Here is a 16,868-nt window from a genome sequence, read left to right as displayed (position 1 = left end):
AACTTACACAGAATGCAGTAAAAATATTTGTCAACTAGGATAATTCTATATTCACAAATCCAGGCTAATGCCAAAAAAGACAAATATATACTTTTTTTTTTCTGAATTTAAATTATATAACTAGCAATGATGAAGAAAACCTTCCCACATTCTGAAAAGTTTCAATCAAGACAAATTTAAAAAGTAAAGTTTAGTATGGGACTTTCTTTTTTTTCCATTCTCTTTCCAGTGTTATCTGTTGTACATTTTTGTCAAATTACAGTAGTGATGCTGACAAAACTTGAAATGACAATTCTTATTTATTTATAAATTTGAAGAACTGATTAAAAAAAAAAAAATCTTTTTACAAATGGGTGTGTAATTTGAACCAGTATTTAAAAATAAAAAAAAATCTAAATTATTTAAAAATTGTTTTCAAAAATATGTTTTTAGGCCTCTCCGTGCTTACTCGCAGCCAGGAGGAGCTTGTAACCTGTTTTGAAAACGTTTTATAACCATTTTTACACCAAATAATATATTGGTATAATATATATACAGTTTTGTCTATTTTTTTTAATAGTCTGGCAAATACTAACTGTATTTTTTATGACCACATTCAGAAAAAAAAAATTATGATCATATTTTCGCCGTTTTGAAAGATACGGTGTTTATGTATGGTGTTTGTTTTTGGGGGGGAATTATAGGCACGTGTGCGACATCCGGGTATTGACGGTACATTTTAAGCGTTTTTCATTTCCAAATATGGAACATGCTATGCGTGGAAGTACACGGTTTGGAACTCAACCGACTGTGTAGGAGGGGGCGTTTCATAATAGTGAGGGATAAAGGCAGTTTGTTTTGGATGGGGGACAGTCAGGGGGGAAGAGTCTGCCTCCATAACTCACAGAAGCAAGCATAGAACCAAGGTGAGTCCACTCTCAACACTTTTTAACCGTACGGTTCTCACGACATCAAAGGTAATGCGAGTCACATAGAATTCTTTGAATTTGGGACGATTCAGGCATTAATCAAATTATGCAGTAATCCACGATTTTTGACAGCAAAAACAAAATGTTTAACTTTTTAAACCGTGGGCGTCCAAAAGTAGTGATGTGTGATACCACTGATTTTATGTCCCCTCCGATACGAGTAAAATTCAGGCTCGTATTGGCGATATAGATGCTTCGTGCAAATATACTCAATGTGTCTGGTAAAATTTTAAATGCAGTGTATTTCAAATGTTGAAATCATTCTTTAAACAATATAAAATCCCAGGGCGAGACAAATGATGGCGTAATTCTACACTGACTGTGTTATCTTATAGTGCCTCCAAATAGCCTTCGATTAAAGCGGGGGTGTCCAAAGTGCCGCCCGGGGGCCATTTGCAGCCCGCAGCTAATTGTTTACCGGCCCGCCACACATTCTGGAAATGCTATTGCAAAAATTAAAAAAACATTTAAAAAAGTGGAATGAGGTGAAATCTAACTAAAAAAAGTTGCAATGTTGACACAAAGCTACCATGCAGGCTTTTTTTTCTTCTGTCTATCTTTCTTTTTTCTTTTTTTGCCATTGCTCAAAAAAAAAAAAAAAATCAATGTTATAATGAATTATTGACCTATTCAAGGCTCCAATTATTTCAAATATTTCACTTTAAAATGTTTTATGTGGGAAATATTGCATATATTGTGTGGTTGCCATACAAAAACATCAACATTTTATTTGACAAAAGAGCATAAAACAAACAATAATAGTTCAAACGTAAAATCGACAGATATATCTGAAGTTGAGCTCGTAACTTAAGTGTTGAAAGTAAACAAAAAACTAATAAAAATGTATCACTTTCTGAGTGGGGCACCTTTTGGATCCCAAATATATTTAATGGGATTTTATTTATCTTTTCACTGTGATTACTCAAAAATAATTATGAATTAAAATCAATGGTGTCCTGCATTATTGATATTTTTAAGGCTCTAATTACTTCACATCAAACATTGCTTTGTGAATGTTTTGGGCAGTAGGGGAAATACTGCATATTTCAGTTTTATTATAAAAAACTAAGTTGTCTTTGACAGAAAAGGCATAAAACCTTTTTGTTTTTTTAAACTTTATATCAACCTGAAGTTGATATACTGTACAAATTTACTGTAAGCGTTATATAAATAAAAAAATAATAATTTGACTTGTTTTTAACATTTTAATGACGTAGACCCTTTATGGTCCCCGGGAGCCCTAAAGGTAAAAAACAAACAAAATCCATAACAAATTATGGTTTGAAAATTAAAAATATCAAAATGGCCCCCGCATGCTTTAATTTTTCTGTGTGCGGCTCTCAGTCGAAAAAGTTTGGACACCCCTGGATTAAAGCATAAATGCTGTTTTAGAATACCGAATGACTCGTTTTAATTGCCAGTGTTTTTTTAAAATAGTTTGCAATGGCTGTTTTATTGCAATTGCTACGTATAGTTTAGTGACACCTAGATTATGAATTATTTAGGAAACTTGACCTTTTTGTCTATGTGAGATTAATGTATAGCAGTGGTCCCCGGGTCCGGCCCGCCAGCGTCCAAAATCCGGCCCGCAGGAAGTACCAGGTTGAAAAAAAAAAAAAGATTTTAATTTTTTATTTTAATTTTTTAAAATATGTCCTTTCTACAGTCACATCAAATCAGTAACAAAATCGGCCTACTATCACCTCAAAAATGTAAAAAGACTTAGAGGGCTCATGTCAGCTCAAGACTTTGAAAAACTTGTACATGCCTTTATTACCAGTAGGCTAGACTATTGTAATGGTCTCCTTGCAGGTCTTCCCAAAAAAACTGTCAGGCAGCTACAGCTTGTTCAGAACGCTGCTGCTAGAGTTCTAACAAAGACCAAAAAATGTGAGCACATTACACCAATTCTTAAATCCTTACATTGGCTCCCTGTACATCAGAGAATTGATTTCAAAATCCTCCTGCTCACATATAAATCACTACATGGTCTAGGGCCCAAGTATATCACTGATATGCTCCCACTATATAAGCCCTCTAGATCACTAAGATCTTCTGAGACCAATCTGTTAGCGGTTCCAAGAGTAAACTCAAATCAAGGGAGAGCATCATTCAGTCACTATGCAACAAATAGCTGGAATAAACTTCCTGAATATGTCAGACTCTCCCCAACTCTCACTACTTTTAAAACTAGACTGAAGACTTTTATGTTCACCTTAGCTTTCAGCTAAATCTTTTAATCTTTTAACTTTTAACGTCTGCACTGTTTTTATTTTTATTGTCTGCATTTTAATTTTGCTTCTATTTTCTTTCATTTCACTTTGTTGTCTGTGAAGCACTTTGAGTCTGCCTTGTGTATGAAAAGCGCTATACAAATAAAGTTGCCTTGCCTTGCCTTGCCTTGCCTTGCCTTGCCTTGCCTTGCCTTGCCTTGCCTTCTAATCCATTTTCTACCGCTTGTTACTCTCGGTGTCTCCTAGCCGCTCAGGCAAATCATATTGTCTAAAAATGCATTTTCCCAACGATAACGTGACATATATATATATACAAAATTTTTTTAACCCAAAGGGACCCCTGGTGTATAGTGTCATACACTATATAATATATATTCTTTTCCCACCAATATTTTTTTATTTAGATTAGATCTCAATAATTTAGTTAATTTACACTGTGTTCATATGTTAATAATATACATTATCTAAAATAAATAAAGTATCGATATTTTCATTTGAGAATCGAGAATGAAGATTTGGTATCGGCTGTATCGATATTTTAGTATCGATCCACACATCTAAATTTGTGGCACGCAGCTAATTTTTTTAAAGGCCTGTGGCATATTCTTAAAAATACAATCTACAAAAAAAGTTTTGCAGATTGATACTAATACTTGATACTTTTTTATTTATTAACTTTTGAAAGTTGTTAGACTTTTTACAAAATATTGAGGATTACTCCTGCAGGGTAAATCTGATTGGGTTTTACACCGAACCCCCCAGCCCCTCCTCAAACACACCTTCAGTGGAACATCTTAGCACTACACCGTCTGCACAGTGGGAGAGACAGTGGGCGTCTTTGTGCACGACAGGCGAGGCTGCGTGCTCCTTTGCGGTCTGCTCTAAGCTCAGGGGGGATGCGCATTAACTCTAAATTCCTCCGTCTGTAGTTTCTTTGCCCTAAATAACGGGATTTCACTGTAAAGTCAAGATGTGCGACACAGCTCATGTGATCGTGCGTTAATATTGTGGCTGGTAAGTGTACGGAGCTTTTAAGCCTGTAGCAATAATAATGGGGAGCTTTCCATGTCCACTCTGGTGGATGAAGGCGGTTGATCCCACATGGGAATGTGGTTTTAAAGCATTCCAGTGAACACTAGTGCAGGTCCATCCTGCCAAGATGGCACCAATCCAACCTGCAGCTGGTCTGGAGCTGGGTACAAAGCTTCTTAACTAATAGGAGGCAATGTGCGACGCTAGGCCAACACACGTCTGCAGCCTCAATTATATCTGGTGGCGTACCACAGAAATCAATGCTGGGACCAACATTGTTCAATCTCTATATTGTATCACAGGTCAAACTTAAGGCCCGGAGGCCACTTCATTTTATGTGGCCCGCGAAAGCCTGGAAATATTTCACTTTTAACAGAAACATTTTTACTGCATGCAGTTGCAGTTCTTCCTAACTGAATACTGTTTATTATATTATTTATTATTATATTTTTGGGGTCATTTTAACCCTTTTTAAAATAAATTCTACAATAGCTGAACCTAAATATCTGCTTGGCAAACAACAATAATAATCAAATGAGGGGGCACTTGTTTAATATCATGAGGTGATTATACTCTACAGTGGTGCCTCCACTTAAGAGTGTTTTGAGATAAGAGCTTGTCTCTAGGTTAATTGTCATGCCTTAAGTTGCAAGCAAACATTTGAGTTAAAAGCATCCCAGCCATTAGTTGGCATAGCAAATGTCACAGTGAACCCCGTAAGTCTTACTCGCTAGCATTAGCTTATGGATAGATATCGACATAACTTTGTTTTTCCAACTATGGGAAGCAATAAAGTGAGTGTGAAGGACAGTGCTGAGAATAAGCAGTCGATGATATTCATTGAATTAAAGCTGTCCAAACGTTTTGATTGGGGGGGCCGCATTGGGCTCAAAAAATGTGTCCAAGTGCCGAAAACGGACTGCATGCTAAGTAAGTATATGTATGAGTAGATATTATTATAAAAATAAAATGGATATACAATTAATAATTAATATAATTGGTTATTAAGCGTGTGTGAAAGTTCAACTCCTACCTTGTTTATTTCCGTGACAACCTCCTTAAGTTTTTTAATTAATCAGAAATATCAAGCAGCTAAACTGTGCCAAACATTGAAAAGTGTGGAGAAAGTGTTGTGCATGTTTCCCCATCATCCCTTGTAAAGGATTTAAATGCGTGTCATTTAGATTTTGTTTATGTTGATTGGACGTTTTTTATAATATCCACAAAGTTCATTGGGCAGGTTGTGTTATGTGTGACCATGTTTGTTGAATTTTCGCACTGTATGATTTTATTGTTTTTGCATCGTGACTAGGGCAGGTTGTTTGGAATGGGTCATATAAGTAATTGCTGTACTTTGCTTACATGTAAGTACAATTATTAGCAGAGTTACTTTTGTTGGCCACCAGGTGACAACAAAATAGCAATAATCACACCACTGGATATTTATAAATAATATGCATACACTGCTCCCGGTCAAATTGTTTATTGAACTCATGCGTCTCCCGGGCCGAATGAGAAATCATTAAAAACATGACTGAGTGTGTACTCGGTGAATCAATTGGAGCGTATGCGCCATACCTAAGCAGAATGAGTGTAACGCCAGCCAAGAATATTAGAATAATATCCAAACGGCGGACATTTATTCATGAAAATATGAAAAGGCTGCTGATGGTGTGACCATGCTTGTTGAATTTTTGTATTGTATGCTTTTATTTATTTTTTCACCGTGACTAGTGAAAGTTGTTTGGAATGGGTCATATAAGTAATTGCTGTACTTTGCTTACATGTAAGTACAATTAATAGCAGAGTTACTTTTGTTGGCCACCAGGTGACAACAAAATAGCAATAATCACACCACTGGATATTTATAGATAATATGCATACACTGCTCCCGGTCAAATTGTTTCTTGAACTCGTGCCGTCTTGCGGGCCAAATGAGAAATCATCAAAAACATGACTGAGCGTGTACTCGGTGAATCAGTTGGAGCGTATGTGCCATACCTAAGCAGAATGAGTGTAACGCCAGCCAAGAATATTAGAATAATATCCAAACGGTGGACATTTATTCATGAAAATATGAAAATGCTGCTGATGGTGTGTTTGACAGTCTCCAAGATAAATGCTGTACATTATTATTATTTTATTTCATACAGCATCGCCGATACTAGCAGAATGAGGGTGAGGTTTGTTGTCATTTAAAAGTAAAATACAGTAAACAATTTTTAAACTAATGTCCACCAAGGGCTATCACATGTCCCCTTGATCTAATTTTACAAGACAAACTATTTATCACATGTACAATGTACAGTCAAGTTTGTCTCTGCATTCAACCCAACCTCTTGAGGAGCAGAGGGATGTTCTGGCGATGGTAACCAGGTTGTATAGGTCTGCCTCCATATGTAGGGACAATGTGGGTAAAGTATCTTATCAAAAGCGGCATTTGTATCGGCAGTGGCGTAGCACCAAATTCTGGGCCCCCTTACACAAGACTCCTAAAGGCCAGCCTAATCCCACCCTAAAGCCAAATTTGCTGGCCCCATACACACTTTTGGTGTGTTTACATGCACTAAAATACTAATTATTGCATTGTTTTGGTTGAAAACAGCTTCTTGAAAAATCTAATTTAACCTTTAAAGATGGGATCTAGAACATATCTATGGGTTATATGGGTTATACTTTTATAGCGCTTTTCTACCTTCAAGGTACTCAAAGCGCTTTGACAGTATTTCCACATTCACCCATTCACACACACATTCACACACTGATGGCGGGAGCTGCCATGCAAGGCGCTAACCAGCCATCTAGGCAAAAAGCCCTAAATAATTTGGTTTTGTGTTAAAAAAAATAAAATATATTTTTTGTTCTTGTCCATGGTGTGCCCCGCCCTCCCAGCTGGGTCAGGCTCCAGCCCCCCAGCGACCCTGAGAGGGACAAAGTTGGATGGATGGAAAAATTGCCAACAAATTAAATATAAAGTGACCATATTATGAATGTAAATAATCATATAACCTGTCATTGTTCACTTAAATATGATTAGAAAGTTTTCCGTTACTGACGAGTGTAAAGTAGAGATTAGGTAATTCATGTAGGATTATTATCTGTGGATAATAAGAATCATAATAATGCATCATAATTACTATGATTACATTATTATTATTGAATCTCCTGGGAGTTAAGCCTCCCCCTGTCTTTAAAACCTAGTGACGGCTCTGTTTTTTAACTTTAATCAAGGGTCCTTGAACGCACCACATTTATATGCAACAAGATGCAGATATGAAACTTGTACATAACTTTTTCCTACACTGCCACAAATAGATTTTTTAAATTTGTACCTTTCTTCTATCACATAATCCTTGTTCCAAAATGTTGGTGCTGTGTGTGAATGCTGAAAGGTGAGCTTTGATGACTTTATGAGGTCTGTGTTGAGTCAAGTGTTCAAAGTTAGGTTTGCTGCTATCCAGGAGGAATGGAAATTTTTATGCGTGGGGCAGGTGTCAGTAGTCTAAAACATTGCTAAATTGATACAAACAACTTTATTAATGAAGTTTCGCGGCTACAATAACATTCATGAAATCTTCAAACTTTACCTCACGTCTGTGTTATCGGTAAACTTGTCGGTTATCAATGACTTACTCAACTTCCTGTCGCCACACTGTCTCAAAAGCTCCTGGCAGCGGTGGGATTCGAACCCACGCTATCGAAATGACTGGAGCCTAGACCACCTTAGACCACTCAGCCACGCTACCGTTTAATGACAATTGATTGGAACGTGTTACTGAGGTGTATTCCTGTGACGTTCAACAACACTTATGGATGAAAACACGACAGTCTTTTATTTTGCCTTTCAAATGTTACATGCACTAAAATACTAATTATTGCATTGATTTGGTTGAAAACAGGTTTTTGAAAAATCAAATATGACCTTTAAAGATGGGATCTAGAACATATCTAGGCAAAACCCCCTAAATAATTTGGTTTTGTGTAAAAAAAATTAAAAAACAATTGTTCTTGTCCATGGTGTGCCCCGCCCTCCCATCGGTCAGGCTCCAGCCCCCCAGCGACCCTGAGAGGGACAAGGATGGATGGAAGAATTGCCAACAAATTAACTATAAAGTGGCCATATTATGAGTCTAAATAATCATATAACCTGTCATTATTCACTTAAATATGATTAGAAAGTTTTCCGTAATTTACAAGTGTAAAGTAGAGATTAGGTGATTATCTGTGGATAATAAGAATCATAATAATGCATCATAATTACTATGATTACATTGTTTATTATTGAATCTCCTGGGAGTTAAGCCTCCCCCTGTCTTTAAAACCTAGGGACGCCTCTGTTTTTTAACTTTAATCAAGGGTCCTTGAACGCACCACATTTATATGCAACAAGATGCAGATATGAAACTTGTACATAACTTTCTCTTACACTGCCACAAATAGATTTAGGGGTGGGAGGTGGGGTGGTATTTCTTTTTTTTCATTTTTTTTTCATAAAGAAATACAATCATGTGTGCTTACGGACTGTATCCCTGCAGACTGTATTGATCTATATTGATATATAATGTATATATTGTGTTTTTATGTTGATTTAATAAAAATAAAAAATAAAAATATATATATATATATATTTTTTTTTAAATTTCTTGTGCGGTCCGGTACCAATCTGTCCACGGACCGGTACCGGGCCACGGCCCGGTGGTTGGGGACCACTGCCTTAGACCACTCGGCCACGCTACCGTTTAATGACAATTGATTGGCGCGTGTTACTGAGGTGTATTCCTGTGATGTTGAACAACACTTATGGATGAAAACACGACAATCTTTTATTTTGCCTTTCAGATGTTACATGCACTAAAATACTAATTTATGCATTGATTTGGTTGAGAACAGCTTTTTGAAAAATATAATTTAACCTTTAAAGATGGGATCTAGAACATATCTAGGCAAAAACCCCTAAATAATTAGGTTTTGTGTAAAAAAACGCCTCTGTTTTTTAACTTTAATCAAGGGTCCTTGAACATTTATATGCAACGAGATGCAGTCGTGAAACTTGTACATAACTTTCTCCTACACTGCCACAAATAGATTTATTTAATTTTTACCTTTCTTCTATCACCTAATCCTTATTCCAAAATGTTGGTGCCGTGTGTGAATGCTGAAAGGTGAGCTTTGATGACTTTGTGACGTCTGTGTTGAGTCAAGTGTTTGCTTCTATCCAGACGGAACGAACCATTCCGCAAATTTTATGCGTGTGTGCAGGTGTCAGTAGTCTAAAACATTGCTAAATAGATATAAATAACCTTATTATTGAAGTTGCACGGCTATATTAATATTATATTAACATTCATGACATCGTCAAACTTCACTTCAGGTCTGTGTTATCGGTAAACTTGTCAGTCACCAAATGACTGGCTCAACTTCCCGTCGCCACATTGTCCCAAAAACTCCTGGCAGCGGTGGGATTCGAACCCACGCCATCGAAATGACTGGAGCCTAAATCCAGCGCCTTAGACCACTCGGCCACGCTACCATTCAAAGTCACTTTGTTAGCATTTGTTACTGAAGTGTATTCCTGTTATGTTCAACAACTCTTATGGATTAAAACAAGAAACAGTCTTTTATTTTGCCTTTCAGATGTACTCCCGCCTCTCTCCTGACACCCTCTGGGTCCCGCTGCTCGGCCTCCCACTCCTCCTGCTCCCTGCAGCGCTCGCTGCAAAATGCCCGCAACAGTGCGTGTGCGACCAGATCCAGCTCACCGTGACGTGCGTCAACAAGAACCTGACCCAAGTTCCTTCGACAGTGGACGAGGTTTCACTCTCATGAGCTCACGGTCACGGGGCACAAATTTATCTCACTGGTGCGAGTACAGTACACCCCTCACATTTCAGCAACCATCTTATCAAGAGGTGATACTACAGAAATGGAACTTGTATATACTTTAGAGTAGTCAGTGTACAGCTTGGGGGGAAGTGTTGCTGTCCTCTCAAAATAACTCAAAATAACCATTGTCCAAATGTTGTGTTGCCAGCTTCACAATGACTACTCTAACCTTTTTGACTTTGGGGCCCAACCTTTCTCTTACTCAGGGGCTCAGCCGGGGCCCGTTATAACATGATTCATTTTTCTTTCATTTTTATTCTATAACTATATCCAATGTACTCAGTTCACCAAGCCTAAAACTTGTCAAATAACACAAAAATAGATGCGCTGGTCACAAAGATTCATTATTTATTTGGCTGAAGTCAGGTTGTTTAATACCAAAATAAATGCTCGAGTTGTCTCTCGTCTCTACGCTTCACTCTATTGCTGTTTTTCTAAACATTTCTCTGTTGAAATATCATATCATGGCCTGTTAGTCAAATACATTAATATTTAAGGATATTTTACACATTTTCCACTGAAATAACACGTTTTCAAGCATTAAAATGGCTAAATTAACTTGAAATAACAGATCTAAGGTATTGTACTGTATTGCACAGCAGATCATCTATAGCATCAAACTAGTTGCAATATTTTCACAGGTTAGTGGTTGTGTTTGAGTCCATACTACTGTATAGTATGTCATATTTACTATATTAGGTAAAGAGTGATAAGGGGACAATAGGGGTGTTACTTCATGTCTCCAAGGCTCTAATTATGTATAAAACCATGTTTAGAAGGTCATATATTGCATGAGTTCGGACACATGATTTCTTCTCGGAAGTGAAAACCAGTGGTGGTCAACCAAGCCAAGATGGCTGTTACAGCAAGCAGTGTGCAAACTATCTGAGTACAAAAGAGGCTTAAATCTTCCTGCAAAAAGCAGATATGAGCAAAAAATTTAACTATGCAATGGAATAGATCCCTATACTTTATCAAAAAAAGATTTGTCGAGTGATATCAACGATTATACGTCGGTGGAGTTCCCAAACATATAAAACTATTGTGTGCTCCAGACATGATTCTGCACCACAAAACAGATGAAAACTTGGAAAAGCATGGAGGTTTACAACTTCTTTGTGTGTGGCTGGGTCAAGGAAATTGGTATCAAGACTCTCCCGGGAAATTTGCATCGTTTTTGCTCCGGTAAAGTTGCATTTTAATCAATCAATCAATCATCAATGTTTATTTATGTAGCCCTAATGATTTAACTTTGCATCTACTGATGTTTATTGCTGTTGCACGCGCTGTTTACGAATAGGGTGTTTTCCCTGTTATTATCAAAATATAACTATAGATGTCAACATTGTGTATGTGCTGAAAGCTTCATTTATGATCGCTGCCTTTGGTAAAAACTTAACACTTTTAGGTTTTGCTCACATTTGCCTACCTTTATTTCAACTTGCCGAGTTGGGGCTTTTCGAAACATTCGTAGCAAACATCCATCCATCCATTTTCTACCGCTTGTCCCTCTTGAAGTCGCAGGGGGTGCTGGAGCCTATCTCAGCTGCATTGTGTTTAAGAAATACAAATAATATCAAGATAATACTTAAATGGGAAATAATGAAGGTTAAAAGTATATCAAACAAACCTTTAATGAAGTGATCACGATCACTGCAAACTCATGCATTCTTTGACTCTGTTCCCTTGGACTGGAGTGTGTGCTGCTTTTCTCGTCATTGTTATGTAAAAATTTGCACTTTTCCACCCTTTTTGATTACCTCTCGGGTAACTATTTTTTTATTCTTTATGCGATTTAAACAAGTCGTACAACCAAAAACAACACAAACGTAGGGCATTTTTCCCTTTGAGAAAGGCAAAACGACATTTATGGTACCCATTGAGAACAGAGTTAGCTTGGCCACCACGCATATTTAATGGCAGGTGCGTGAGCCGGACGTGACACCAGTAAAATCCAAGCAATAACACAGGTTTTTTTATGCTCAGGGTGTTCGATTTAGAAATAGGAATCCCTAGTTTGCAGAAATTCACTTATCTGGAACCAATTAACAGCAATAAACGAGGGACGTTTTTTTGAAAAACTGATTGAAAAAGACATGATTAATTAAGTTATTAGGTGATGAAATAAATTAATTCAAAACACAGTATAGTCCAGACTATAGAGTGCACCAGCATATAAGCCGCACCCACTAAATTTGAGAAGAAACATTTTTTTCCATATATTAGCCGTATCGGACCATAATCCGCAGATATATACATGGTCAAATGAGTTATTTACACAGAAAGGTTTTGTAAATGTTTATTTACATACCTTAATTATGTCCAAGCGGTGCTTGTCACATGGCTGTGTAAAGCACAGGAGGTGCATGAAAGAAATACAAAGAAAAGTGCAAAGAAATACTGTAGATGTTCACCCTGCAGCACCTGCAGTGTGCAAAGTCGTCCAAAAGATGGCGCCGTAGTACAAACAATAACACACCTTTTCAAAGTCTCTGTGTTTTTATGAAAACGTTTTGCATTACAGTATTTAGTGAAGAAAAATCCATATATTAGTTGCACCTTTTTCTAAGCCGCAGGTTTCAAAAGCGTAGGAAAAAGGTAGCGGCTTATTGTCCGGAATTTATGATAATTACTGATTTATAAACTTTCACTAAAATCAAAGTGCAAATGAAAACACATCAGTTTGCTAATGACGCATTACTGCAGCTGAGATAGGCTCCAGCAACCCCAGTGACCTCGAAAGGGATAAGCAGTAGAAAATGGATGGATGGATGGCATTACTTCCACAAGTGGTAGGAAGGGGTATTACAAGTGAGCCCTTAGCGACCGCTTACAGCAACACAGGTTGTAAAAATTACTGCTTAAAGAATAGCCAAGTATCATTTCTACAGTATTATCCCTTGAGAAGATATATGTTTTACAAATGGTTTCTGAAATGTGAGGGTTGCACAGTACAGTAGATCCCAACAATTAACAGACACACCCATAAGAATCCCTAAAAATGCCCTTTATTGATCCCCTTATTCCTATAATATTGCTTTCACAATTATTAAACTCGATTTGCATTCAGTTTTACGCATTAAGAAATAATGACAGCCATTCAGTACACAGTATTTGTACTTTCAAAACACCAGGTTTTGTCAAAGCTGCTTCCTGCTTGAAAATGTTGCATGAGTTGACATGTGAGACAGCACCCTCTGCTGGATTTATATCTACATCACTTATTTTCCCCCGCAGATATCGCCATCAAAGCCCTTTCTATATAAGTTACCATTTCAAATACTTTAAGCGTGGGACTATTGTACTCGCTTGAGTGAGATACTACATCCGCAATTGTACTAGTAAGTTCTCTTATTGTAGCTCAACATGTTTTTTCCCTCTGCAGATCACAGTCAAATTAGATCTTCGGGGTAACGACATCCAGGAACTCCCCACTGGAGCTTTCAAACACACACCTTACCTGACTCACCTGTCGCTGCAGCGCTGTAACATTCGCAGGGTGAAAGAAGGCGCCTTTCGAGGTCTCGGCCGCCTGGTTTTTCTCAACCTCGCAAACAACGACGTTGACATTCTCTACCAGGTAGTCTCACACAAATCACCTGTCAGACTGAAATAGAATGACATACACAATTAGCAGTATTAGATTAAAATACAGAACTGTCCAGGATAGGATAGCACTTTATTGTCTTTGCACTTAAAAAGTACAAAAAAATTACATTTTCAGAACAGACCCGTTTTAAGAGCAGACATACATTGTACAGGTTGACAGAACAGGAACGCTGATGGGTCGCCAGTATGGCGGTGCCCTGTAAAAGAAGGGAAAAGGTGGACGTGGGGGGAGGAGGAGTAAAAAAAAAAAAAGTAAATACAAGACTAGGCTCTATGGGGGCCATGGGGCTCAGTCTGGGGCCAGGAAAAAAAACTTAAGAAACATATACACATGTTACAACACAGAAACCACAGGACTTGCAACAGGAGAAGAGGGTCGACCCTTCTGGCGCTACTCCAGCCATTCGTCGCACCTGAAGGAGTTAAGTGGCGGCAAAAGGAAGGGGTCGGGGTATGTGTGCATATCTGTGTGCGGCAATCCATGGTGTGTATGTGTTATGTCTATAGCCCTGGAGTCACTCTGCAGGCACGTCGAATAGAGTTCAGCTCTCCAGGTGTTGTTACAAGAGGGAGGAATTCAGAGCCGCTGTCACTGTGCTTTCCTCGCTGTAATATTTACGGCCTCGCCAATGCCATTTGAGGGAGTCGAATTGCAAAGACTGAGAGGGACAATCGGTAGAAAATGGATATACGGTTGGATTATTTATTTACTACCGATAATGTATTTTTGATATCTATTCACAGCAGCGAGCTTTAGTGACAGGCAGAACAGTTAAATATTATTCCACTAGATAGCAGGAGTTCTGAATACTCAACTTGTGTACCCACTTGTTGCCATTTGTACAACACGATTTTTGTCATGTAAAATATGAGCCTTGGCTCAGTAACAAGTAAACAACATGGTGGCCTAGGAGTTTGATGAAGTACAGTAGTACCTCAGTTTATTTGGTTCTGTGACACAGCTTATACCTCCAAAATCTCGTATTGTGAAACAACAACATTAAAAAATTAATTGAACTGATTCAATCGGTGTCTAGACCCCCCAAAACATCACGATTTTAACATGTAACATTTAAAAAAAAATAAAAACAAACGTTTAGATGAGAAATATTGTATAAAAAAAACATTGATTTGAATGATATTGATTTTTATTGACAAAAGTCCTCCGTTTGGATATTCCATATTTAACATTTTTAACTGGCGTTAGACTGATTCTGCTTCAGTAGGGTGCAAACTAGCAATACTACTAGTGCTTCGCCAAGTCGACGCAAGCTTGCTCATGTTTTTGATCATTTCTTTAGCTATTATAAAAAAATACAACATACGGTGGCAATAAATACGGCAATAATGAATAAAGCTAAATATGTTGTGTACCAAAAAACACTCCATTATCTACTGCTCGCTAGTGTTACAATATCTAAGGGAAATATCTACAAAAGTCACTAACCGTGTTACAATTGTTGAATTTGCACACAGCTAAAATTATGTACAAAGCAAACTAAAACCTACTACCCAAAAATTTTCAACAATTCTTCCCAACAAAAGAAGAGAAATATAACCTTAGAGAAAAATATAATTTAACAAATTTGTATGAACATACAACATTTAAGACCTTTAGCACATCAGTATGTGGAATTAAATTATGGAATTAAGTAAAGAAGTCAAACATTGTACTGATATGATCAAGTTTTAGAAACTGTTCGAATTCAAAGTAAAAGGTAGAAGAACCCTGATAAACATTTGTAACTATTGAAAAATGAGATCATCTTATTCACCTCAATATGAAAATTACAATTTATTTACCTATTTACTGAGAACTTTACCTTTCATTATTTATGATTTAAATTATGTTACAAATTGAGAACAGCAAGAAAAAGGGTAGCATTAAATAAGCTCTGCTTCTTTTTTGGACACGTAAAGAGAAACTGGAAATATGTGATGTACCATATTGTAACTGTATACATGTTTAAAATACATTTAAACCATAACTCAGTGAATATAATCCACTTTTTCTCAGCACTTTCTTTTATTTTGATATTTGGAAAAACAAAGTTATGTTGTTCTCTAGCTATAAGCTAATACAAGCAAGTAACTTAACTTAACTACATTTTCCAGTAGCTTAGCTACTTTTTTAACGAGTAGCTCTACCTTTAGCTTAGCTACTTTTAGACCCGTGTAGCTGAGTAGCTTACATCAAAGCTAAAAGCTACAAAAAGAGAAAATGGACTGCGAATCCAGGCGGAAAAAAAAACAACCTAGAAAATTGAATGACCTGGATGAATGAGAACATCCATACATACGGAGAAAATCCATGATGATTGGTTGGTGTTCGTATGATGAGTCACAATTGGCTAAGATTAGGGCAAAACATTACGGACTGACCAATTAGAGGCAAGATAAGACGAGTCATTAAAACCAGGAAGCAAAATCATAACAGTCACGCACTCATGTCAAATGACGACGAGGGAGTCAGAGACAGAGGGACGCTTCAAGCTGACCACTCAAAAAAAAAAGAGATTAGATTTTTCTTTTAGTGATGAAGACGACGTACAGGAAACCCACAATAATGTGTGTTCTTAGCCATATTTAAACCAAATGTCTGCGTTTAGAGAAAGCTATGCCCAAAACCTTAATTTTTAGTTGTTTACTCCGTAAACCAAAATCATAACTGCTGTCTTCATCTAAGACGTCCAACACAAGTTTAGGAACCCACATCAAGGTGACTTGAGTTCATGAAAAGTTTTACTGCACATAACCATTATCAACTGTTCCCAAACAACACACAAGTCATTGTTTTTTTGTCAAGATATTGATAGATGCTGTTTGGTAGAGAAAATAAATAACATTATAGGGGTGGGCCAAAGAAAAGGCAAACTAAATAAATACATACAGTGGGGTGCAGGTACCCCTAGAGGTAGTTGTACGGTGTCCCCAGCTAAATGACAGATACTTAATAGTAATGGACCCTTATTGGATCCCATTGTACACTCTCAGTTACATTAACATTGATATTATACATGTGGGCCCATAAAGAGAAATGCCGTTAAATGTAGCTTTGATGTAGCAAAGAGAAACGCCGTTAAATTTTTTTAGCTTTGATGTAGCAAGCTACTATTGCCGTGTAGCTTGCTACAATTCTCCG

The 16,868-nt window shown here is 37.2% G+C and overlaps 1 protein-coding gene and 1 non-coding gene across 2 annotated transcripts in view; one reads left to right on the top strand and one right to left on the bottom strand.

Annotated features, from left to right (window-relative positions):
- Positions 1-757: 757 nt before the first annotated feature.
- Positions 758-16,868, top strand: part of chadlb (chondroadherin-like b) — a 26,795-nt gene continuing 10,684 nt past the window's right edge. Inside the window, exons 1-3 of the mRNA XM_062056172.1 lie at positions 758-905; positions 9,869-10,045; positions 13,503-13,697. Of these exons, the coding sequence (XP_061912156.1) occupies positions 9,869-10,045; positions 13,503-13,697 (372 nt within the window). The 5' untranslated portion in view covers positions 758-905. The remainder of the gene's footprint in view (positions 906-9,868; positions 10,046-13,502; positions 13,698-16,868) is intronic.
- On the bottom strand, positions 9,683-9,764 carry trnal-uag (transfer RNA leucine (anticodon UAG)). Its single transcript has one exon. It is a non-coding gene; the product is annotated as a tRNA-Leu (tRNA).

This window comes from Entelurus aequoreus, linkage group LG08 (genome assembly GCF_033978785.1).
Source record: "Entelurus aequoreus isolate RoL-2023_Sb linkage group LG08, RoL_Eaeq_v1.1, whole genome shotgun sequence".
Lineage (NCBI taxonomy): Eukaryota > Metazoa > Chordata > Actinopteri > Syngnathiformes > Syngnathidae > Entelurus > Entelurus aequoreus.
The sequence above is the reverse complement of the archived record's forward strand: the minus strand, read 5'-3'. Positions and strand labels throughout refer to the sequence as shown.